At 39.5% G+C, this 24,149-nt stretch overlaps 2 protein-coding genes across 3 annotated transcripts in view; one reads left to right on the forward strand and one right to left on the reverse strand.

Annotated features, from left to right (window-relative positions):
- Positions 1-5,667, forward strand: part of necab2 (N-terminal EF-hand calcium binding protein 2) — a 157,171-nt gene extending 151,504 nt beyond the window's left edge. For both annotated transcript variants that reach the window (XM_039614492.1, XM_031734289.2), the window contains one exon: positions 195-5,667. In XM_039614492.1, the coding sequence (XP_039470426.1) occupies positions 195-223 (29 nt within the window). In that variant the 3' untranslated portion in view covers positions 224-5,667. The remainder of the gene's footprint in view (positions 1-194) is intronic.
- A 1,118-nt stretch (positions 5,668-6,785) lies between these two features.
- Positions 6,786-22,379, reverse strand: slc38a8a (solute carrier family 38 member 8a). Its single transcript, XM_031734189.2, has 10 exons — positions 22,099-22,379; positions 19,255-19,453; positions 17,885-18,041; positions 16,936-17,040; positions 15,265-15,322; positions 11,484-11,598; positions 10,569-10,716; positions 10,137-10,339; positions 10,007-10,058; positions 6,786-8,257 (listed from the first exon to the last, which is right to left on the reverse strand). Exons 1-10 carry the CDS (start codon positions 22,294-22,296, stop codon positions 8,155-8,157), a joined length of 1,338 nt encoding a protein of 445 aa, XP_031590049.1. The 5' UTR covers positions 22,297-22,379; the 3' UTR covers positions 6,786-8,154.
- Positions 22,380-24,149: the final 1,770 nt, after the last annotated feature.

The following is a 24,149-nucleotide window of genomic DNA, read 5'->3' on the forward strand; positions in this document are numbered from 1 at the left end:
TTTGTCCATTTCTCTTAATTTCCCTTCTTGGCGCTCTTCTTTCCCCCACGCCTGTTCTGCTTTCTTCTCATTTCCATTCAATCCATTTTTTTGCTCACTCTCCTCATTGTTTTTTCACTCTGAGGCACGCTTTCTTTAAAATCTCCTTCCTTTCTAACCTCTTTCTCACTTGTTATCCCTCTTTCTATTTGCAGCCGTCTGGTGCAGCGTGAACAGGGACTGAGCATGAAGATATTCGACTACACGCCAAGACTCCTGACACTCCTCACTTCTTTAACTCCTTCCCCTCCTGCCCTAAAACCTTTTTTTCTCCTCTACGTTTCACCCACCCCAATCCCCACAACCCCCAAACTCCCTCAACTCTTTTTGTAAGTACATGTTTACATAGTGCAAATGAATGGTGTCAACTGCGGTGAAAATTGAACAAACAGTACATTTTACAACGTGAGATTACTAAAACATGTTTGCATCTCATCATGGTAGTTTGCTGGATTTCAAGATTTTGGATTACTTCATGTACATGTTTCTAATAGCTTTGAGCCACTGTAAGGTGGAGATTGTCATGTAGCAAGGACCCCGAAGGTTGAGTTTTCCATGTAGCAGCTTTTCAGTAGTCAGTTTGGGAATGCAGCTGATCACCACAGATAGCTCATCTGTGTAGCTGTCATTTTATAGTAGCTGCTTTTTATTCATCTGTGAATAGTATATAGTAGACTTTTATTTATTTATTTCATAACTGACCAAATTACCCTCGCATCAGCCATGACTTAATAAAATAAAGACTCGGAATACCTAGTTGACAGATTAGTTTGCGTTCTCAGGAAAACAGAGAAGTCTTTAGCTAGCTGTCCTCTCTTATGGATGTTATTTACCCAAAGCCATCTAAATATGACATTTAGCCTAGAACTTTATTTGGGAAACTGAACATTGGCTCTGGATAAACAAGTGATTTTAATATGAGAGAAGAACCACTGAAGGGTAGAATAATGTGGTTAGCTGTTCACCGGTAGATGAATAGGAAAGAAACAGATGTGCTATCAGAGAACAGTGGTTCCAGTAGTAACTTTAAGTCTTCACATAACAATCAGTAGATGACCCCATAAGGTCACCTTTTAAAGTTAATAATCTTATAATGACCAAGTATATCTGACCTCCTCCATAATTTTCTGATTTGTTGCCTTCGTTTGTTCTGTTGCACTCTCTCAGTCTCTTTTACATTCACTCTGTATACAATGGCTGTTCTGAGGGTAATGTCTCTGATGGTTTACTGGCTGTTACACGGTACTGTTTCTTTAAAGTGCAGCAAATCCCTTTGACCTGACACCAGCAGAAGAAGGCCAGCTGATGTCAGGTCTTCTCAAGGATTTGCACGTGTAGATGCTAACACAAATTCCCACTAGTGTTTCTCTGTGTGGTTTTATTTTAATTTAACACTTTGGGGTTAAAGAGTCAAATCCCTGCGCTTTGACATCAGGGCCATTTAAGGGATCGTTTCTGACGCGACACGTCCGCTACGTTGAGAAAGCGACTGCTTAGAGAGACAGGCAGCACCTCACTGATCTCCATGCAGATAAACTCGGTTTGATTTTTGCCTTCTGTTCATGCATTCCTTGTCTGAATTGGTGATGGGTTGCTTATATTAGCTGTGTAAGTCTAGTGGAGATTGTACATATGAAAATGTTGTTCTGTTATGATTATATTTGTATTTACTGACATCTTTTAGTGCTATGGTACAAATCTTATCCTCAGTGAAAGTGGCAGTAGCTTCACAGGTGCTGCAGCTTCTCTAAACTGTTTGTTTGAATTCAAATAGCTACCATCTGAAACAGATATATGAATCTGAAGAACACTGAATATAAAGCCTTAAACATCACCACATGGTTGAGGAGGTAAAGGGTTTTAAAAGACAACTTCTTTTTGATGCATTTTAAATTCCCTGGAAGCAGAGAATTTCCCACTTTCAGTGTAGACATCAGATTGTGTTTCATTAATATATGACATTATTACCACGATGATAGGTCTATTCAGCTATTAAACATATCACTGAAAGAATAACCTTGAATTTGAAATAAACCTTCACAACACTTAGCATACTGTAGCAGTTAGATGAACCACCTCAGCATTAATATCTCGAACACGTGATCACATGTATTGCCACTACTGAACCCACCTTTAAGTGCAAAAAAGTTAATGAACAGGAGGATATTACAGAAAGTTACAGCTCTTGCAAATTCCAGGACATCAGGGTCAAATGCAGGATGGATCCGATGACTTATTCGACCTTTACGTTAAAACCCCGATGAGCATATTATTCGGACGTGACATCAACAGTATTGTTCGGTAAAGTCTGAAAACCGGCTGAGTTCAGTCTTCACTTCACATCGGCCCACACACTCTGGAGAAAAGTGACATAAAATCAGAGTAGAAATGTTTTTGCTTTTCGCTACAGCTTCAGTGCTGGGCTAATGCCATGTTCTTAGCAATAGATTTGACCCCATTCACCCCGGGATGAACACAGTATGAAGGTCAGAATCCTGCATACGCCTCCTCGTCGCCACTGTAAGCCCTACACTGTCAAACAATCAGATTAAAAAAAGCACAATGTAAAAATGAGTGAATATTGTGACTTAAGCATAGTAGAGTATATTAGAGGTCAATGAGTATGATGAGAGTATGTAGAGATATATTACTGTCTAACTGGGTAAAGACTTGTTAATGAATCACTCCTCCGTTACAGCATTATTCTTTCAAAGGTGCCATCTTGCCATCCACCTCACTGTTGAGTCTATTCTCTCTTCACCTGTGAAGACAGCGAGTCTGTCATCTGCTGGCACTGTGGTGGCAGTGAGTGGGAATCCAGCTACACTGACACTAATGTTGATTGTTACCTACTTTTAGAACTCTGGGCTGCGCTCAGCGGGGCATGACTGTGTGACACGTGGAAGTGTTGAACATTATGACATATATGGTAACAGAAATATGTATAACAATAGACTTGTAGAACAGGCATGCAAAAGCAGTATTGCATTATCTGTGAAAATGTATTTACCAACCTGTGAGTGTCTCTTTTAAAGGTACCCTGTGGAAGTTTGGACCACTAAAAGCATTACAGAGCAGAGATTTCACAAATATAGCAATGAATGTGTTAAAAAACAGTGTATTGGGGCTATAAAGAGATCTGCTTTGTTTTATAAGGAAGAAAGCAGCGTAAGAGGGGCTGTTGCTGTGCCACTTATCATCTAACTTGTTGTTTTGAAATGGTCCAACTAAAATGGAATTTGCAGGGCTTAAGAATAAATCTAGGTGCTAATCTGGACCTGACAAAGTTTCAAAACCAAGTCTTTCAGAGGGATTCAGCAATGCAATGGCTTGTGCAATTATCTGACTTCTGAAATTAAAGTATCAAAACCTTAAGTGACTAAGTAGAGATTAAGTTGCAAAATACAAAAAGTACATTGACATGACTTAATGATCATGAGATGTGTCTGTTGGTTCTCCATGATGCAAGTTAAGGTAGTCTTAAAAGCTTGAAAAGAAGGCCACTTAAATACTTAAAGTACCTTGAGGTGGTCAGGTTTGATTTGTGATCTGTTAATGCAGTCTGTATACTGTATGCAGTTACTACATTAGCCCCACGAGGTGAAAGGTTAGCCAATAACCACCTGCTTAATATTAAAACCACAATACTTTGTTTACAAGAAAACTCCACAGAGTACATTTAACCTCTCACTTGTTGGAAAAAAAACCCCAACATATACATATATATACATATACATATATATATATATATATATATATACATATATATATATCAAACTCCAATCCTATTTGCGTTCAAGAAGGAGCTACTGTATTCTCAATACAAACAAAGCCATACTGCATGGATTAGTGTTTACATGTAAGTGATTTACTATACCGATAGCCATAGATTTACAGTACTCAAGCCTGGCTGAGTGCAACCCACGTGTTCTAATTAAGGGATCTCCCTTTGTGTACATTGTGCCCAGCTCGGCTGGGTTGTGTATATGGGATCGATAGTAAGTGAATGGTCAGAAACACCAGTACTGTTTCCTGTTGATACATTCCTGAATGTCCCTCAGACTGTGCAACCTGTTCTTTTTCTATCCTCCTACTCCTCAGTGCAACCCGTGCTTCGTCATACAATGAAAGAGTTATGCCACTGAAATGTATTGAAGCATGGCTGAGCAGAACGTTTCCTGGCAACATTGTGAAAAGATTAAACGGCAGAGGACCTACATGTTGAGATCAGGCCTTCTGTAGGCATGGATCAGTTTATGTAATTGTGGGGATAAACAGGAAACGTGTCACCTGGTTTACCTCAAGAAGTGTTACATAGACACCGTAAAGGTGACACCATAGACTATATATAAAAGATGGCCATAGCCACCATGATGTCACCAATCGGTTCTTGACTGTGGCTCTATGATGCCACCCAGACTCCTTTCCTTCCTCCTGCAAGTGCATGGTGGGATGCAGGCCTGATTCACAGAATTGTTCAATTCAGTTAGTTCACCTTAAACACAATAGCTTTCCAATACCAGTCTTTTCACCCAAGGCAAACATTCAAAAAACTAAAGTCACGAGAGAATGACATTAACCACAATAAAACCATGTCGGTCTTTGAGTGGCTTTTTAAGATGGGTTCTTAAAAATGACATCCTGAAGGTCATCAACAAGCTTTTTGCCATATGCAGTGCAGCATTTGTCTCCACCCTGGTCTGCAGATACATCAGACAGAATGTATTTCACAAACCTGAAGCTCCTCTATCTAGATCCTTTCTAAAAACCAACTCAACCTGGCCATAAAACAGCCGCCCAGAATAGGAAATACAATCTGCATGAGTGATCATGACCTACCCTACCATCACAAGTATTGCAAACCAAAGAAGCACTTTAAGCTCTACACAAAAGACCTCCTTACCCATTGCAACACATACCCCAACTACTCTGAACCACTAGCAACCTTTGCTATGGTGACTGAACAAACACCTTGAAAAGAACTTCCCAAGAACACCAGAGTGCAGCTGGCATTAACCCAATATTTGGCTTCCCTTGCAAGGTAGAACCAAGTGTCATTATCTGAGATTTCTATATAAAGACTGCTCCCCTTGCCTTCACTCAAGACATGCAGGCTACATCCATCTTTTATTTAGAGTCTATCCAAGAGAACAAGCCAATCAGTAATTTGCCAAACTGACCGACATCGAGGCCATAACTCTTCCTTTCTATGGCTGTGTTCTTTTCTATTCTTCAACTGAGTGCATGTCAACTGAATGTCCAGTAACTTCTTTGCTGTAGTATTAGGCAATGCTACTCAATGGGTTTTGTGCATTTCTTACCTTCTTTGTTTTCTAGTATTCCTATGAAAGAGACAGAGACTTAAATCTATTATATAAAATATATGACTAGAAAAATGGCATTCAAGAATTAACAGAACTTTTATGGCAATGTTTAATTAAATATTAATTCTTAATGTATGTTTCAGTAAAAAAAAATGCTTTCTCTTCTTAAGTGTAGAGACTTATTGCAGGGATGCAAGTATTATATTTGGTCTTTAAAGAATATCTTGTTGAAATTCTAGATGATGTAGAGTGATGCAATTCAATAAAACTATAAAACTGAAAACTGTGCTGTATGGCTTTGATATTAAATGCTGCTGGTTATTGGGAATTGTGCTTTTTCTTTTCCTTCCTGTGTAAATGTTGTGGCAGATCTGTGATTTGAGCTTTGAGCCATAATATGGTAATGTTCAGTCTGCATGCACACTACAAAAAATAAATTATTATGGGTTTATTTGGTGTGAAACCTATAATGTGGTAAATGTTTCCCTAGCATGCGCTCCAGAATAGCTTTACTCAGAAATGCGTTGGACACAAAAACTTAACACTGTCGATCATACAGCACAAGGTCTGCATAGCACTACATTAGCTAATCAGCAAAAATGTCCATCAATGTCTACGTACAACTGTCAATTCAGTGCAAAGTAGTATTTATATACCATTTAATCACAAGTCATTGTTAATCTTGCTTTTTTCCAGTGTGCCTTTCCTCCCATTACCCCCCCCCCCAATCAGTCACGGCTGCCCCTCCCTGATCCTGGGTCTGCCAAAAGGTTTCTTCCTGTTAAAAGGGAATTTTTCCTTCCCACTGTTGCCAAGTGCTTGCTTAAAGGGGGTCGTCTGATTTGGGGGGTTTCTCTCTATTATTGTATTGTAACCCTACCCTGCAGTATAAAGCAGTATAAAGCACCTTGATGTACTGCTGTTGTGATTTGGCACTATATAAATAAAATTAAATTGAACTGAAGCCCAACACGACAAGCTTGTAGAGCTATTCAGCAGTACTGTTGAGCAAGTTAATTATAAAGTAAAATATTCATGAGACAAGCCATTAAATTAGTAAAATAAAACTACAGACCAGTGGGGGGAAATGAGCATTCTTCTACCAGTTGGTGAGTGGCTCCAGGAGATGGTTTACTCTTCCTTGGTAATATTGCTCATAGTTTCGGATGCCGTACCCAAAACATCCTTGTGATTGCTTTGGTAGATAGCTTATTGCTTTTCTATTGTGTGTAACCCCCAATGATTCAAATTGCAGGCTGCTATTCAAACAGCAAATAAATAAGCAAAATAAGTTTACAATTTGCTTTATTCAGTTGTCTTGTTGTTTTTTTGTCAGGTAAAATTAATGTCATGAACTGGCTGTGTGCAGACAGGAATAGGACCCAAACGCAAACTCTCGAAAACAGGACTTTAACTCAAAATACAGCTTTATTCGCTGAATGGGAAAAAGGCGATTCAAAACTAAACTGGGAAATTCATAGCTAATACGGAGAGGCACACAAGGAAACACAGCCAAGAGGGAGGACAAAGGACTGAGGGAGATGCAGACATAAATACACGAGGGACGTGAGAGCACACAAGTAACGCAGCTAACACGAATAATCATAACTAGACAAGGCAGGACCAAACACAACATGACCTACACTGACGGGAGACTATCAAAGTAAAACAGGAAGTGCACAGAGACGCAGACGGGAGGGGGAGAGAGACTGAGGGAGCACGAGGGAGAGCACAGACATGACGGGCTGGGAAACATGGAATAAAACATGAGGGGAAACAAGGCACAAGAACTCACAGATACACAGAGGGAGACGCAGGGGGTAAAGACACGAGGGGAAATCTAATAAACAATACTGAACAGAATAACCTGGGAACCGTAAGATACAAGAGAACTCAAAAATAACAGACTGATCAAAAATGCATGAAAATTCAAAACACTGGTCAAAATGGCCCAGGACCATGACAATTAATACAAATGTCAAAAGGTAGCTTTTTCTTTAAGACATTAAAAAAAAAGACCTTTTACACACAAAAACCAAATATTCACGTACAGAAACACAAAACTATCCTCTCTCCTGAATCTCTCCTGAAGCTACTGTTGTCGCAGTCTTTTATGGCTCCACCAAAGGCCTACCCACATATCAGCAGTAACAGGCAAACAAGAAATGATGGAAAAGATTTATCATTAAAAAAGGTCATGTCTCATTAACACATCCCATTTGGCCTGCATGATAATATTTAAGTTTTAATGGCTCTTGATTATTTATGTTGCACTATTGAGAATATATTTACTTTATTTAAAGTAGAATCTATTCAAGAAAATGTGAAAAAGGTGCTGTGTGTGATTTTATAAGATTCTACAATATCAAGATAAAGCTCTATACTAAGCTTTGTACAGATAAAGCTAAGTGTAGAGCTTTATTTAGGGCTTTAAACCGAAAGTGGCAGTGTGTTATAAGACTGTAAGCACAAACTATAGAAAATACCTGAGGATTTCATGTCAGCAAGGCAAGAGGTACAGACATAGATAATCATATATCAAGTAGGAATAATTATCCCAAGTGAAAGTAACATCCTGTACTTTGAGGAGGGAGGCAGGATTGCTGGGTTCAGTCCTATAAAAACCATAAGCTGCAAGTTTTGAAAGGCTGCTTCTCTGATCCAGAGTCATCTCCATGTCTTGTTAAAGAGCCATAACTCACCATCGGTTATTTCAGGGATAGGCGAGTTTAGATTTATTCCCCACTGTCTGTTTCTAAAGACACTCGGACCATCAAGGAACATGGAAGAGTCAGATCTTTCCGAGGAGCTGCATAACAGCGATGGTGGTGCTCTGGCCAAATATGAAGGATCCACAGATGAGCGTCACCACCCCCCAAACCGTGAAGATGACTCTGGAGGACAACAAGTGGTACAAATGGTAAACAAATGATGGAACTTACTTTCAGTAACATCCTTCAACCCAATCTTAACCCACTCAGTGAAACAGATGGTGCAGCAGCACTGAATTTAGTCTGACCTTTACTAGTGGCACTAAATAAACCAATTATCACGTTTCATTTTACCCTTTTTGTCTTGCTTTACTTGCAGACTCTGTGCCGTAGGTTGTACTGATTCTTATGTTGCTACACAAGTGAGAGAAAAATTAGGAGTCAACTAATGGTTCTGTAGCCCTTAGAGTTTTGCCAAGTTATCACACCATTATTAATAGAGCGAGGTCATTAAAATTAACAAAAAAACTGAAAATGTTTCTCTAAAAGTTTTATCCTTTTAATATGCATGTGCCAACCACGCACAGGTGGGTTCATAATTGAGTTAGACACAGACACAGCTTGTGGATTTGATTTATTCTGAGGAGGAATCTCTGAATAAGCAAACCAGCTGACATCCTGAGACCTGCGACTACTATTAAAGAATTCTTTACAAGTTTAGAACCACAAGATTAAAAGTTTAACTGAAACTTTACATTCCAGCCATACATGCTTAGAGGATTATATTCATGCATTTATCTCTCTTAGTTTCAGCTTTCTGCACGATTAAAAAAAAGAAAAGCAAATTTTGTGTAGAAATTGGAAACATGATTATCATTATCTACAGCAACTGTCAGAGGATGTTAATCATACTAAGAATATTTTATCACAACAGCAGCTTCAATGTCTCCAGGTCATCAACTTAAGTTTAGTTGCTCCTATTAAGTCACTATTTCATAAGTTGTCTGACGACAGAAAACAACAAGAAATATGGAGAGCAGCAATCCCACCATAAATGTAGAAAACACTGTAGTGTGAATTCAGCTGTGTTCAAACACAGTATGAGGCGACACAGAGAGCACGAAGAAAAATGCCTAGTTTTAACCTTCCTTAGACAAATTTCTGATGCATAATGATGCTAACTGATGTAAGCTATGAGAGCAGTGCTGTGATACTGAATAAAGACTGATTTCTAACAATCCCACTAATGAAAAGACTTCACTGAATACACAGGTTCTGTTTGCCCTGCACCTTCACTCTCAAGTGTCTATGGTTGCCCCAACTGACTCACTGCAGTTTAGTTTCTCTATGTTTTCATCAATTTAGCAACTATTTGTCTTACAAAAGGCAACAGGGAGTTAATAAATTATAAAAAATTAATGTGGGATTTGTACTTTTTACATCAAATTCTCAATGGATATAGCAATATTCTCATTTTATGTATGATAAAAATCTGGTGCTGTGACAGTCCTGTGATAGAGCTGTTGATTTGCATCTTGATTTTACCAGATCATCATCCCGAATTATTATGGATTTATGAATTAGCCAGCTGAGTTGTTTATATCGCTCCTGACTAGATGTTTGCTAAATTAATCACTTTAGCTTCAGATTCAGATAACTTTATTTATCTCCATGGGGGAATTGAGACTACAGAGAGCGGCACATACAATGAAATAGAGTAAATGGAGGAAAAAGAACAATGATAATATTACTAATACAGTTGTCACATGAAAACAACTTGAGATATAGTGAGAGCGTGAAGATCCAGTCAAACATCCACCCAGACATTTCAGCTTATTATGCTAAGTTCCTTCATTCTTTGTCTCTTCCTTGGATTACCTTCCATCTGTATATTTGCATTACATTAACATTTAAATGAAGTTTTTCCCTCACCTGGTCTTACAGGACACCGGCTCTGACTGCATGGCAAACATCAAACAGAGCCCTGTTCAAACAAACACAAAGTTTTAAGAGGACATGTGAAACATTTGTCATAACACGCATCAACAACCAAGAGCGCTACCTGGGAAGATAAAGATGAAAAATGCGCTGATCCCTCCGATCACACTGATGACCTTGCTGATGTCTGGTACAAACACAGCAATGAGCAGCGTCGCGGTTATCCACAGGACTGTTAGCATGTAGCGGCTGCGGCTTTCACAGTCTACCGTCACCACGCCACTGCGTCTCTGCCGCCAGCTCAGCAGCGGGTCCTGGATCACTGATCTGAGGAGCAGAAACAGATGTGCTTAAACAATCTTCACGTAGCCACATACTGTCTTTTGTAATCGAAACATTGCACCCTGTGAAGACGATTTAGGTGGTCACAGTTTTGCTCACTTCAGGTAAGAGTTTTTAAATGTGAGACTTTGCTTTAACTCAGACGACTGAGAATCGTTTCATTTAATTGGAAAAGTGAGCCAAGTTAACAAGATTCAACTGAAGAGTCGCTGACCTGCCGAGCAGCAGGGTGATGGGATAGATGGTGATGATAGAGATGCCAAACAGCAGCCTCGCGATCAGCATCAGGACGTCGCTGCTGGTGTACGACATTAAAATGTCAGGCCTCACGTCCTTTCCAAATGTCAGGAACCCATAAACTCCTGCAACAGAGGGAGAAGTGTGAAGGTTTACCGTTACCAACAACTACAGCTTATCTGCAGCCACACAAACAATGATTTATAATCGTTTAATGAGTGATTTAAAGAAATGGATATAAAACTTCACCGTGATGTAACTCATTGCTTTATGAGGTAATGGTTTTAATCCTTGACTTGAGTATTTTGGGGCATCACCAGCTTGTTTTTATGAAACCCAGCGTCACAATGAGTGAACCTGAATGAGACATGAAGGTTGTCCTGTAGAAGCAACTCTGAAGTCACCTTAAAATGCCTAAACAGGCATATTTGTGGAGTTATTTTGAAGATTATTTTGAAATTAACTTGTTGGTCACTGAAATTCTATTGATTTTGCAGAGTCACTGGTAAAAATGAGGCTTAAAAAGCAGGCTGACTTTGTCCCAAAATAAACTGAAAACTCTCCCCCCATTCAGTCACAAAGTCCCAAACCCTAAGGCCTACTCTACTCTTACTCTATCATCTTTTTTATTATACATAGAACTACAAATTATAAAATTAATGTTCAAAAGAGCTTCCAACTAGCACATAAGATAATCAACCTTTAAAAAAGTGTTTACAAAGGCCATCAACTGCTCATTTTCCCATCGACTTCTAAACAACAAGTCCCTCATTAGTGAGATAAAAACAGTATTCAAGTAATAAAAAAAAGTGTGTAAGACTATATAACATCTAAGATATGAAATAAAACTTGGGTGGGTTGTGGAGAGAGGAAGCAGATGAAGTCATCTGACCTGTGAGGGAGTAAATGACAAAGCAGAAGATCATGGAGACCACAGAGATGAAGACCCAGTGAGAGAGCCGCTGGTTCTCCAGGCTGCTGTAGATGGCGATGGATGCCTCGTGACACTGGAACCAGCACAAAGATGTGAAATTCAATCACACTTTAAGTATAGCTCCTTCTTTGCAGTCGAAGGAAACAGTAACAGTGCCCACAGTCAGACAATCCCCTGACACACAGAGCCAAACGCTTCAACCAGGGAGTAGTCGCTGGTCAGACTGTGTGCCTCTGTAACAGCCTGCGTCGGATTATTCTCCTCTCTTTGGATCTCATAGTTCAGGCTGGGGATCCAAAGGTCTTATTATGTCTGATGTTACTGCCAGTGTGATGAACTGAGGTAGGAAATAAAAGAAGGTGCACAGGCTGTGTCAGTGGCACAATAGGGCTGAATTAAACCTTCATAGATTTCAGGATAAAGACTCTTGTCCCTACTTGATCCCAGCTGCCACCGGGCAGTGTTAAATCTCGCTTCCTTTTTCCTTGCCCTCCCTTCCTCTCAGGATCTCATCAGCCCTCTATTCAACCCTTTGCCCTGCAATCACTCACCCTGAGGGAGCGTGTCTGTGTGTTTGTTTGAGAGGACATGCATCAATCCTCTCACGCTTTCGCCTCCTTTTATTAGATCCCACCAGCAGCCTTCAGGGGTTACCTTGGCAACTTGGGAAGTTACACATCAGTCTGTCCTGCTTGAGATTGACAGAATGATCTTTTTTCCATGCACTCTGCCCTGCTATTAAATATGAAAAGCTCACTCTGCGGCGCTCCCATGGAGCACAGTGAGCGGCAGCTTGCTGACCTTTACACTGAAGTTAAACACACTCTCCTGAGAAGCCTTAAAGATTAAGTGAGAACACCCACTCTCCAATATGAGCCATTATATGCTACATAGAAAGTTCTATATTACATCAAAGAGCAAAAAAACCACACAAAACCACTTCTGTGTTTCCAGCGCGATACAATGGAGGTGAATGATACGATGTGAGAGTGTATATAGCACTGAAAAGCCAGAACTGACATCCCAGTTACTGCTAAATAATCTATACGTTTTGCTGATGTTACATTTAGCTAGACATTATCAGCCATAAACATTTGCTGAGGGAAATATCAGCTTTCATACACAGCTGATCCACCTAATGGAGCCCTCGCAGTAGCTTCATTTTATATTCCAAAATCTAAACATCTGGCACGCACTGAGTCAATAACGCTGAGATGTGCATCCTCACATCCTCACTTCTGCTTGCGTCGAGATATTTAACTCCCTCCACCTGCCCGCCTGCCTGATGCAGTAAGAGCCCTGACAAAGCACTGACAGCAGTTTTAAAGCTTCTTTTTGGTACGTGTTGAGCAAACATCGTGCATCTCAGACTTTGTCATAGCTTGGCCCTCTCGCTTGTAGTGCGCCCCAGTGGCTAAATGGTTAAGCTGCATACCTCATGACCTTGGCACCTATAGTTTCCAAGCACCTTTGGTGTAAATATAGATGGATTTCCTCTGTTTATTTCTGTAACCGATTTGCCAGCTTCTGTGTGAACGCAAAAGTATGTGACTTGTTTTGGCATTTTAATTTTATGTGATGGCCGCAGCAGCGATGCAGAGAGGCTGTCCAGGGAGAGTGAGGGCCATGCCAACTATAGTTTAGCATTATTTTTTAACGATAAAGCTCTATTTTGATTCCTGATACTTTATGGAAGAAAGAATCAAGACATGGAAGATTTCTATTCTTATCCAACTGCAACTACGGTGCTTCATACAAGATAAAGTTACAGGATGACTGCTTTAACATTTACACAGTCACATCTGTTTTTGGACAATGGCACATTTTTTTGCCTACATTCACCAAAACAGTGGATATTAAATGAAACAATCTGTGTAATTGAGCTGCAAACTTCCCGCTTTAATTCAAGGGGTTTAACAAACATTTTCAACTATTTAGGAATTACAGGCATTTTTATACACAGTCTCCCATCTTCAGAGGCACAAAAGTAACTGGACACATAATTTCAAATAAGGATTGTTTTTAATGCTTGAAAGTCCTTTGCAGTCAATGTGTGCCTGAAGTCGAGAACCCATGGACATCATTAAATGCTGTATTTCCTCTCTTGAGATACTCTCAGTGGCCTCTAATGCAGCTTCCCTTAGTTGCTGCTCGTTTTGTGTCTCTCTGCCTTCGGTTTTGTGTTCAGTAATTGAACAACATGTTCTGGTCTAAATTCTTTGTCCTGAGAAACTTGGGTTGATTTTGCACTACCCTTTAAATCTGCCACCCAAGTCATCAAAGTCTTAAGATATGCTTTGAATCATTTGCCCTGTGAAAAGCCATCTAATCTGTGTAGCAGCATTTGGCTGATCTGAGCAATCAGTATAGTATTTTTCCACTTCACACTTCATCTAACTTCTAAAAACACTAGTGGCCTGGTTCCACTGGCAGCCATCCATACCCATGCCATAACATTCCTTCCACCATGTTTGACAGATAATCTTATATGGTTCAGATCATGAGCTGTTTCTTTCCTTCTTAATACTTTTCTCTTTCCATTGTTCCAATAGAAGGCAAACTGGGTTTTATAAGTCTATTTTTTTTAGCTGTGAAACCTGTTTCAGATGTTTTCTGGCAAAATCTAATCTGCCCTTGTTCTACAGCAAGACACAAACAATTGCTTTGCATCTCGCTGTAAATCCTCTGTATTTACATTCATATTGATGTTTCTTGATTGGAGACTATGATCCACTATGTTGGTATAAAGAGTCAAAATTACAAAAATTGTTATTGCTCCAAAACGTATGGACCTAATGCCTTTAATAGCCCTCAGTGTCAGTGTCCTCAGCCTTAAAAGCACAAGAACAAAACAACACTTTTCTTGTTATTTTCTGAATGTGACATGACAGCTGTTTCTGTATCATTTACAAACATAAGACCCATATTTTAAATTACAGCAAATTATCACATGTCATCTAAACGCATTCTCTCCCATTACGTTGGTTTGTATACATCTATAAATGTCAGCTAAATTAAAACCACTGAGCCATTTATCAAGCTTTTTGATTGTAAGAGCAGTAGCTCAGATTTTTTTTCCACTCAAATTAAGAGCAAACGTTAAGCTTATCTCAAGAAATTTGGCAACAAAATTAAATTAATCCCTCAACTGTTAGTATCTCAGGCAAACAATTCAAATTCTCCTGCCAGCAACAAAACGCCGTACTTAACCCCCCCAGTCCAAAGCTGAAACAGAAACTAATACAGAACACATGATAATAACCTGGTGTTTGTTTGCATCTTTCCAGTACAGTGAGATCATTTATTTGCCACATTTACCTTTTGTTTTTAATTTCCTGTCTTATTATTTCTTATTTTTCTATCTCCAAATCGTTTTGCAGAGGCAAATGAGTCGTGCTTTTTACCATTTATCTCAATGGTTTTGGAGGCAGAAACATCAGAGCCACATATCTAAAGCCTTTATAAATACTAAAGTCCAAAATATCTGCAGTATGACTAAAAGACGTTCAGGTGAAACATTATGAAGACGTGCCTCATTACCTGCTTGGAAATTACTTGTATATTTAGCCACATGTATACACTTCCAAGCAGTTTTTCCTGCTGACACATTACGTACTCCTCCACAGACAGCTGTGCTTGCACTGGCCTCCAGCCTTACAGCAGCATGATGCTGCAAACACATGTTATCCAAGTTTTAGATGAACATCAACATCAACACATTTTAAACTGTTGCACTCACTTGAAAACCAAAGCAGATGGTCGGGATGACACTGAACATGGCGGCCAAGGAGTTCATCCTTAAGGAGGAAACACAAGAGTCATTTTCATGGATTCACAAATGCCACCAGAAGAAGAATTAGTCTATTATTAGGGCACCACTGATAATGCCATGGCATTTAGAGACTCTTCACTCTAGAGTTACTCTGTCAATCACAGGGAAATGGGTGATAAGAGCTGCCGAGTTAAGTCAGTGATCCAGACAGAGCAACACAGGGCTTCAAGTGGAAAACTGCGTCTGTCCTGGTGGCCTCAATTCATAACAGATTTATGAGGAAGCCTCACAAAAGCCATATTTCCTGGATGCAACCTCAATATGTGGACTAGCTCTGGTGATGAAGTATATTTACGACACAGAGGTGAAAACTAAATCATGAAAACTTCATCATCAAGGTCAAAAAACTCGAGAAGAGTTTATGAGAATATGTTTATTAGAACTAGATGACAAGATTGCTGATGCTTACGTAACAGTCAAGAAACCCCTTTCTGCAGCACCCCCTGGTGTTGGGTGCCAGTGTCAAAAAAGTGTCTGCACAGAGTTCTGTGAAAAGGAATGTTTTCAATAGTTTCCATTTCCATTAGTAGCAATAATTTGAAATGATTGTTTCCCACATGACTTCAGATATATGATATCAGTGTCTCACATTGTTGTGGAGAAATTCTGTCCCACTCTTCTTTAAAACAATGCTTCATTTCATTATATATATATATATATATATATATATATATGTAGATACACACAGCAAACATCATCCATCCATCCTTATCAAAGTCACCAGTGGAGTCTATCCAAGCTGTCATAGGGCAAGAGGCAGATTACACTCTGGACAAGTCATTAGTTTGTTGCACCTTCACACCTATGGCCAATTTAGAATCACCAATTAACCTAACCTCACTAACTGCATGTCTTTGGCCAGAGTACCCAAAGAGAACATGCAAACTCCACATAGAAATGCCCAACACAGATGGTAGATTCAAACCCAGGACCCTTTTGCTGTGAGGCAGCAGTGTTAACCAGCATGCTACCGTGTCGCTCCCTTCCACCAGATCAATTAAAAATGTCACCTTATAGAACTTTGAGGCTGTTGTAACCAACGTTGTCCTTTAATTGTATTATAACCATGTCTATATCAAAGCCTCACTCTGACATTAGTTATACTTTTATCCAAAAATTATACACGGTTCACAATTTGTTTAGCTGAGCTAGACATAAAACAAGTAAAGGAGGGGAAACAGCCCACCTGACAATGAAAAAAAAACCCAAATAATTGAAAATTAAAAATTGCTCTGTTATATTCATTTGTTTAGTTGTTTTTTTTTACAAAAGTGATTCCATGGTGTAGTGGATAATGCATTTGTATTATATGTGAAGGATTTAAAATTGTTTACATGAAATGTTATCTAAGAGTGAATCAGCACAGTTCTAAAAAAAAAAAAACAAGCATTGAGCTGGAGAACTGAAAACAAGCGAATCAACCACAGCATTGATAATTCACTGCACTCTCGATGCTGCCAGTCTATCCAAAGACCAGTCTGAACCTCACTTCACTTACTGTTGTGACCAGTGAAGCAAACAGATTGTTTGGAGGCCTGGAACCCATTATTTGGAGCCCTCACACACAAACGTACGTACCCATTGGTGTGGAGAGGGCTGTTGTGAACCAGAACAGAAGGCATGGTATGGTATTTGATGATGATGGCTGTGGTCAGGTAGGTCGCAGCCAAAGTACCCAGAACACTGTGAGAGGATGGAGACAAAACGCCTGCTTCAGACAGAAATCAGACTGGAACATTCAGCCCAACATAAAATGAATGAGAGGCTTACTGGAGGCTGACCAGGGTCATGTTCTCTACTCATTTATCCATATAGAGACATGCTTGACCTGCATGCTCTGAATAAATGAGGATCATAATCCTCTTCTTTAAGAAAAGAAACGCTGTGGCACCGTAAAGCTAAGTAAGCACACCTCCAAAACACTTTAACAAATCTGAACACCGGTTTTGCAGGCTATGCTACTCCTGTGAAACAACTTTTATACTTCACCCACCACACAGAAACCTCAAATTTAGGTCTGCAACTGACTATAACTTACACAACGGCTTATGAGCTGTGAATGGTGATATTAGGGGGAGCTTGTAATAGGATTTTGTATAAATATTACAGTAAACAGGAAACTGTATGCTGAGCCAAGCAGTAATGAGCCAAGATGTTAAAGTTGTCATGAAGGCTGCCAGCAGGTAAAAGGTCATCAATCTTGATAACATTAATCTCCTCATTACTTATTGGTTTCCTATATTGTGATCATTTTTCCTAATTTGACAGTTTGGCCTTTGGGTGGCAGCACAGTTAAGTTTTTGAAATAATCAAAAAAGAAACTGTGAATGAAAAGTCTCACACAAATAATCATAAAGAAATCAAGTATTTTTCAGTGGGTAGTTCAGGCATTGTGACTAAAATCTTTTGGATACAGCCAGGTGCAGCAGGAAACATGAATGATAAATTTGATCCATCCATTAGCTGTCATTATCACCTAATTTAAAAAAAATTAACTACTATAAGTGCACCACATGTAACACCTGACCTGATGTATTTCTGAATGCTGATCTCTTTGGAGATGGATAACGGCAGGATGAGGAAGAAACAGAGCAGCACCAAAGCGAAGCGCCGGTCCGTGTAGAAGTGTTCTGGCATCTCTGACTCCGGAAGATTAGTTACCAGCTCATACAGGGAGTCGCCCACTGACGGACACAAAACAGCGACATGACAACACACATATATCACAGATGTGCAAATTAAATGCACTTAAAAAAAAAGAGAGAAAATGCAAATAAAACTGTGCTGTCTGATTCATGAACAGCAATCTGCTTCTACCAATTTCCCTGCTTGCTTATCTCAGTCTGAATGTTTGGTTTAAAAAAAAAATAAACTTAAAAAAAAGATGTTGCACAATGAAAGTGCTGAAAAGTCCAATTCAAAACAGATCACAGTGGTAAATGTGCCCAAAAACCTAAATCAGAAACACATTCTTGTGCTTCAATCACTTTCCTTTTTTCTAAAAAAATAAAATATGTCTAGAAATCCACACAATGAATCTGTGGCTCCACAAACTACAGATGGATGGATTTTATAAACCAAGTGTACAGATTTATATATTTTTCCCACTGGCCCTTCAAGAAAGGTGTATTTTAGAGGATATGAATTATGAATCTAACTCAGTGTCTGTAATCTGGACAGAAAGATTATATGCAGTAGGACCCTATCATTTAATCACTTTAAATCTGCATTTCATCTTAGAGATGACACGAGCTGAGCAAGGCTGCCAAAACTGAAGTTGCTCTGTGGTTTTGAAATACATCGTTGAACATTTATGCATGTACTGTCTATTTACATCACTCTCTGAATTGTTTTCACTCTTCTAACTGAGCTTTGGCGCATGTTCACTTCTTTGACGAATCAAACTGAACTGTATGAAAGAGGCAATATCAGGGCTCTAAAATTAATGTAACAATGTAGTACAAAAGTCTGCAGTTCCTCTTCCACCCACTTGAGGCTGCCTCCAAAAGCAAATTGATCCCCCATTTTTAATTTTTATTAGCAACATAACACAAATCTGTCATTCAGCACAGTTCAATCAAATTTATAAATCTGTAGTTTACAACAACTGACATTAAAATCCCCCAGAAATGCGCCGAATCAAACCTGCAACGAGCTGCAGTGGTTTCATGTTACTGCAACACAGAGCCAACAGACACATTTCTGTACCACTGTGTCTGCATTTATCCATTCAAAAACAACACAACATTGACAGTTCAAACTAAATACAGTTATACAACACACTCTGAATAACTCCTGCTGGCAAACAACGTTGGATTACAGGAAAAAGATTTTTTTTTAAATGGTGAAGTTTGGAAATGATGAAAGATTGAAAATTAAAAGTGAACATTAACTCACACTTTTCCAGCTGGTCATCCACTATGACCAGAAAGGCCACAGAGATCATGAAGAGGTTGAAGACAAAGCAGATCTCACACAGCTGGCCAATGGCATGCCCACATATCTTCTTCACCACCGCCTGGTAGGTGCATTGACCACTAATGGACGAGGAATAGCCCAAGATAATCAAGCCACTAATCAGGAACACCAGGGAAACCTGAGCAGGTGAAGAAAACCAAGATAATAAGACAATGTCAAATCAACATCCAAGTGTTATTTTGACTGACTGTGTTTTGTTCAATACATTTAAATGACAAACGCCTAAATTCAGTCAAACTGAATACCTTTTGTCCACATGCAGCTCTAGGTCCTGAGTCCAAAAGTGCTTGGTAAATAAAAGATCATCATGAAACATTCAAGTTTTCTTTTTGCCCGTGCACATTTGGGAAGCATCAGTGTTTCACTAACTTCTGATCAGGTCCTCATGTCTATTTTAAATGTATTGCATACTCTTCTGATGGATAACATAAGTGACACTAATGCAATTACTAAATACCTGCGTGGATGCATGTCATTTATTGGCAGTGTGACAAACGTATTTAATGAACAGCACTTTGAAAAATGACCCCATGGAAAACTAATAAATTTACTGGGTGTCACAGCAACTCAATAATGCACTTAGACATGTAATGGTGACATGGTCAAGATGACCTGTTCATGGTTAAACTGAGTGCCAGAGAGGCTAGATTAGTATTTCAGAAACTGCTGATCTACTGGGATCTGAAAAAGAGAAAAGTAAGCAGCAGGTCTTGGGATCTTCTTGATATGAGAAGTCAGAACAGAATGACCAGACTGTTTCAAGTTGATAGGATGGAAACAGTAATTCAAATGCCACTTGTCTTCTATGCGGGAGAGCATCTTTGAATTCATAAAATGTTAAACCTGGAAGCAGAAGACCACACCAGGTCCCATTCTTGTCAGGTAAGAACAGGAAACTGAGGCTACAGTTTTCCTGTTCTGGGCTCACCAAAACTGGGCACCAGAGGACTCAGAAAACATTGCCTGGACTGATGAGTCTTGATTTCTGCTGCAACATTTGAAAGGTAGCATCAGAATTTGGCATAAACAACATCGAAGCATGGCTCCGTCATGCGCTGTTCAGGCTGGTGGTGGTGCTGTAATGGTGTGAGGGATATTTTCTTGACACACTTCTGGCCTCTTAGTACCAGATGACCATCATTTAAATGCCACAGCCTACCTGAGTACTGTTGCCTGATGTCCATCCTTTTATAACTGCTGTGTACCCATCTTGTGATGGCTGCTTCTAGCAGGATAGTGCGCAATATCACAAATCTCAGATGAACTCAAACTGGTTTCTTGAACATGACAGAATATTCACTGTACCCTAAAGACCATAGTCACCCGATCCCGATGCAAATTACAAGTGTACAACAACTGCATGATACGATCATGTAAATATGGACTAAAACCTGTGAGGTACGTTTCCAGCACCTTGTTGAATTTATGCCACAAAGAATTCAGACACTTCGCAAAGCAAAAAGGAATCCAGCTTCGTCCTAACACGGTGTATCTGATAAAGTCTTCAGTCAGTCTATAAACAGTGCTACCAGCTGCAGGTGACTGTGCCTGTGCACACTCCTAACGTTAAGCCTCAACAGTATCCAAATGGAGGATTTGATTTTAACAGTTCAGTTCAACCATAACTACCATAATTACCATGTACAAGGGGAAAATAATACCACAGCAGGGATGTCAAACTCTACATACATCGTGGGCCATATACAGCCCACTTTGATCCAATGAGACGAGATGATAAATGTGTAAAATTACAGAAAAAGTTAGTTCATTGCTCAGACTGTCCTGTAATTATAAAATATGACGTTTTTGTTCATTTACAATGGACTGACTAATAACAGAAAAATAGGAACTTTCCTGTTATTTAATTGTTTATCTGTTAGCTCATTACTTTGGTGCAGCACGAATGGCAATGATGGTCGATAGTCTTTATCAACTGGAAAATCTGTTAAACTTAAAATACAGGTGAAAGTTCGAAATCTATGCACGTCTTTATATTTTCTAAAGCTGTCCAGTGGGCTGGATTCATTCATCTACCATTTGTTAAAGACCAAACTAGAGCTAAAAGTAGAGCAAATATTGGAATTTTATTAGTCACATATAATTACATGCAAAAAGTTCACTGAATACTAACACATGTTAAATTTTAAGTGCGAGTATTGTGGCACCTGTATATTTGTCTTTTTGCTGCCCCCTAGTGGCCAAGAATGAATGGCTGCAGCTTTAAATATGCTTAAAGTCTTCACCGAGTTTAATGAGTGCAGAGAGGATCCAGAGAGGGTAAAACAAGAAAGAAATAAGTCTTGAACAATCTTTGCTCTGTGGAGTTGCTTTGCTAAATAAATTGCCAAAATTACAACAAGTGTCAGAATCTGCACATTAACAAGAAAAAGACTTTGTGGGGATTTCTTTACAAACTTTTGGATCACTATAGGGGCCAAGTGAGGAGAACATTTTTATGGAGATAAGAATAAAGTGAATTTTAAAGTCCTGAGGTCAAGTCTAATATGGCCTCTCCTGCCATGTGGAGAAGATCACAGTGTTTTTAATTCATCTCAGAGGGCCCCCGTTTAAAAGAGATAAGAGGTATCACTTCCACTCAAAAAACTCCCAGAATCAATAAATATAAAACTGTTATTGCTGATAGATAATCTTTTTTAGAAAAGGTAATTTTGTGTATTAGACAGGACTCGGTGATGCATGGGGAAAAATTTCAAAGTGTGAATCTTTCTATAATATGTCTCTCTAAAATGAATAGATACCCACCAGCTCCACGGTGACTGCGCTGTGGATTCCTCCGGCTCTCTCGAAGGCCCAAGGAAAGTTGAGGAGCCCAGCGCCCAGAGCGGATTTAAGCATGATGAAAATGGCCCCCACGGAGCCCAGCCGGGGCCCAGCGTCCAGAGGTGGTTTGGCCGAGGCTGAAGCCAGAAGACTGATGCTCTCTCTGGCCAATTCCTCCATGCTCCGACCGCCAGGAGACTCACAGCGCGACACTGCGGTGCTCGCACGTAGACTGCAAACAAGAGCAGGTCACTTGGATGCTGGGCTTGCCTCTCATAGGGGCCCACTGAGCAAGGTGGGCCGGCTGGAGAGCGGGTGGAGGGAGGGGTGGATCTGCTGCTGCTGCCTTCAGGTGCTGCTCGGAAACTTTTTCCCCATCTTTTAACTTAATCCAGCGAATAACTTTTATTATTGTTGTTGTTATCGTCCCAAGACTTTCCTCTTTGTTTTGGTTTATTTTGTTTAAAAAAAAAAAAGGAAAAAAATCAAAATAAAAGAAGTAATATTTAATCTGCCAGAGGAGTTATTTAGAAAGCGTTCAATGTGACACATTATTTGAAAACAAATTTATTTTTTACATTTGTTTTTTACATTACCTTATGTAATAAAAAATGGCATATTTTCTCCATCTATATCTTATTCTAAAGGTCCTGGCAGTGAATGTAGTACGCTATGAAATATGCTCTAACTGAACAGCAATAGTGTGAAATGTCTAACCTTAATAATATGTTTGTAATAAGGGCTAAATGTGTTTCCAGTCTGTCTGCATAACTGATTATGTAGAAAAAAAGTCAAATTGAGCTTCTCAATTCAGTAACCTGAATATATACACACAACAACAAAGAGCCAGTATGTGTGGGTGGACAGAATTAAAGAAAAGGCTGGAATATCTATGCTAAGGAACATCTTAGAATGAATCCTGGAGGTTGGGGTCTTTGTGAGGGCTAAATGTCCTGACTGGTAAAGACAGTGAAAGTCTGGAAACAGAGTGGATGAGGAAGACTTAGTCACTGAATCTGGCCTCTCCATTAGTGTTTTCTGCTTGGAGCAGAGGATCAATGGAAGATGCCAGTCTCTCTTTGAAAGCTTTCTTGCAAGTTCTTTTCTTTAAACATGCCGCCATTGTATCCCCTTTTCCGTCTTCCCTCTCATTCCCTCTTTTTGATGCTTTTGTCTGCTTTTGTTCGCGGTGCCTCATTTAGCAGGTTGTCTGGTCTGGAAGGGGAAGTAAACATGAAGACAGTTCTGAATAGCCTACATATGTCCAGCAGAAATAACATGGGAGCATCAACTTGTAAATTTCATGCACAGGATTGATTCAGGGGTACAAAAGCCAAACCCACTTTGTTTGAACTCATTCCTTCCAAAATTTATATGTCACTTTATTTCACTTGTGAAACTGAGTTTCTTGACTTTTAATTTCATGGATGAAAATGAAAAAGCAACACAAATCAATTTCCTGCGGTGCAGTCACAGGGTAACAGATTGCACCCCGGAGTTTAAAGCCAGCTTTCTGGGGGGGAAAGAAAGGAGAGAGGCAGAAGCTAGAAGCAATTTGTTGATTTGCATGCATAACCCATGTGTTTGGGATTCAGACACTGAGGAAAAGGAAATTGATCTCACAAATTCCTTTGAAAATTAACGAGCCTGCCACCAGGATTGGGCATGGAGATAATGAATGAGCGGAGCTGTGCTTAATGGGGGTCCTTTCACAGCTTAGGTATCACAGGCCTGGACAAGCTCCAAGCACAGAAATGCTACAGATGCAAGAACACACACAGCACAAACAGGGAAAATGCTACAAAGCAGCTATAAGATGTGAGGAAGAGTCATGGCCCTGATTTGAGTCACCAGCTACACACATGGGAAAATAATTAGTAACGGAGCCTAGTGGGCAGATAAAAGTATCAGAAATCGTCTGATTCAAATTTTTAACCAAGGTTTGGCACTATATTTTTAGACGTCATCACTGGCTGCTTTTTTGATTGCTTCCAGGTATATGCGATGGGTAATTCAGATGATTTGGTGCATAT

This window comes from Oreochromis aureus, linkage group 7, assembly GCF_013358895.1.
Source record: "Oreochromis aureus strain Israel breed Guangdong linkage group 7, ZZ_aureus, whole genome shotgun sequence".
NCBI lineage: Eukaryota > Metazoa > Chordata > Actinopteri > Cichliformes > Cichlidae > Oreochromis > Oreochromis aureus.

Coding starts and splice junctions, on each gene's coding strand:
- slc38a8a (XM_031734189.2), bottom strand. CDS start 22,296: ATGGAGGAATTGGCCAGAGAGAGCATCAGTCTTCTGGCTTCAGCCTCG. Junction 10,717..11,483: donor TGTCATTTACTCCCTCACAG/GTCAGATGACTT, acceptor CCTCTGTTGCAG/GAGTTTATGGGTTCCTGACA. Junction 10,340..10,568: donor ATCACCCTGCTGCTCGGCAG/GTCAGCGACTCT, acceptor TCTGCTCCTCAG/ATCAGTGATCCAGGACCCGC.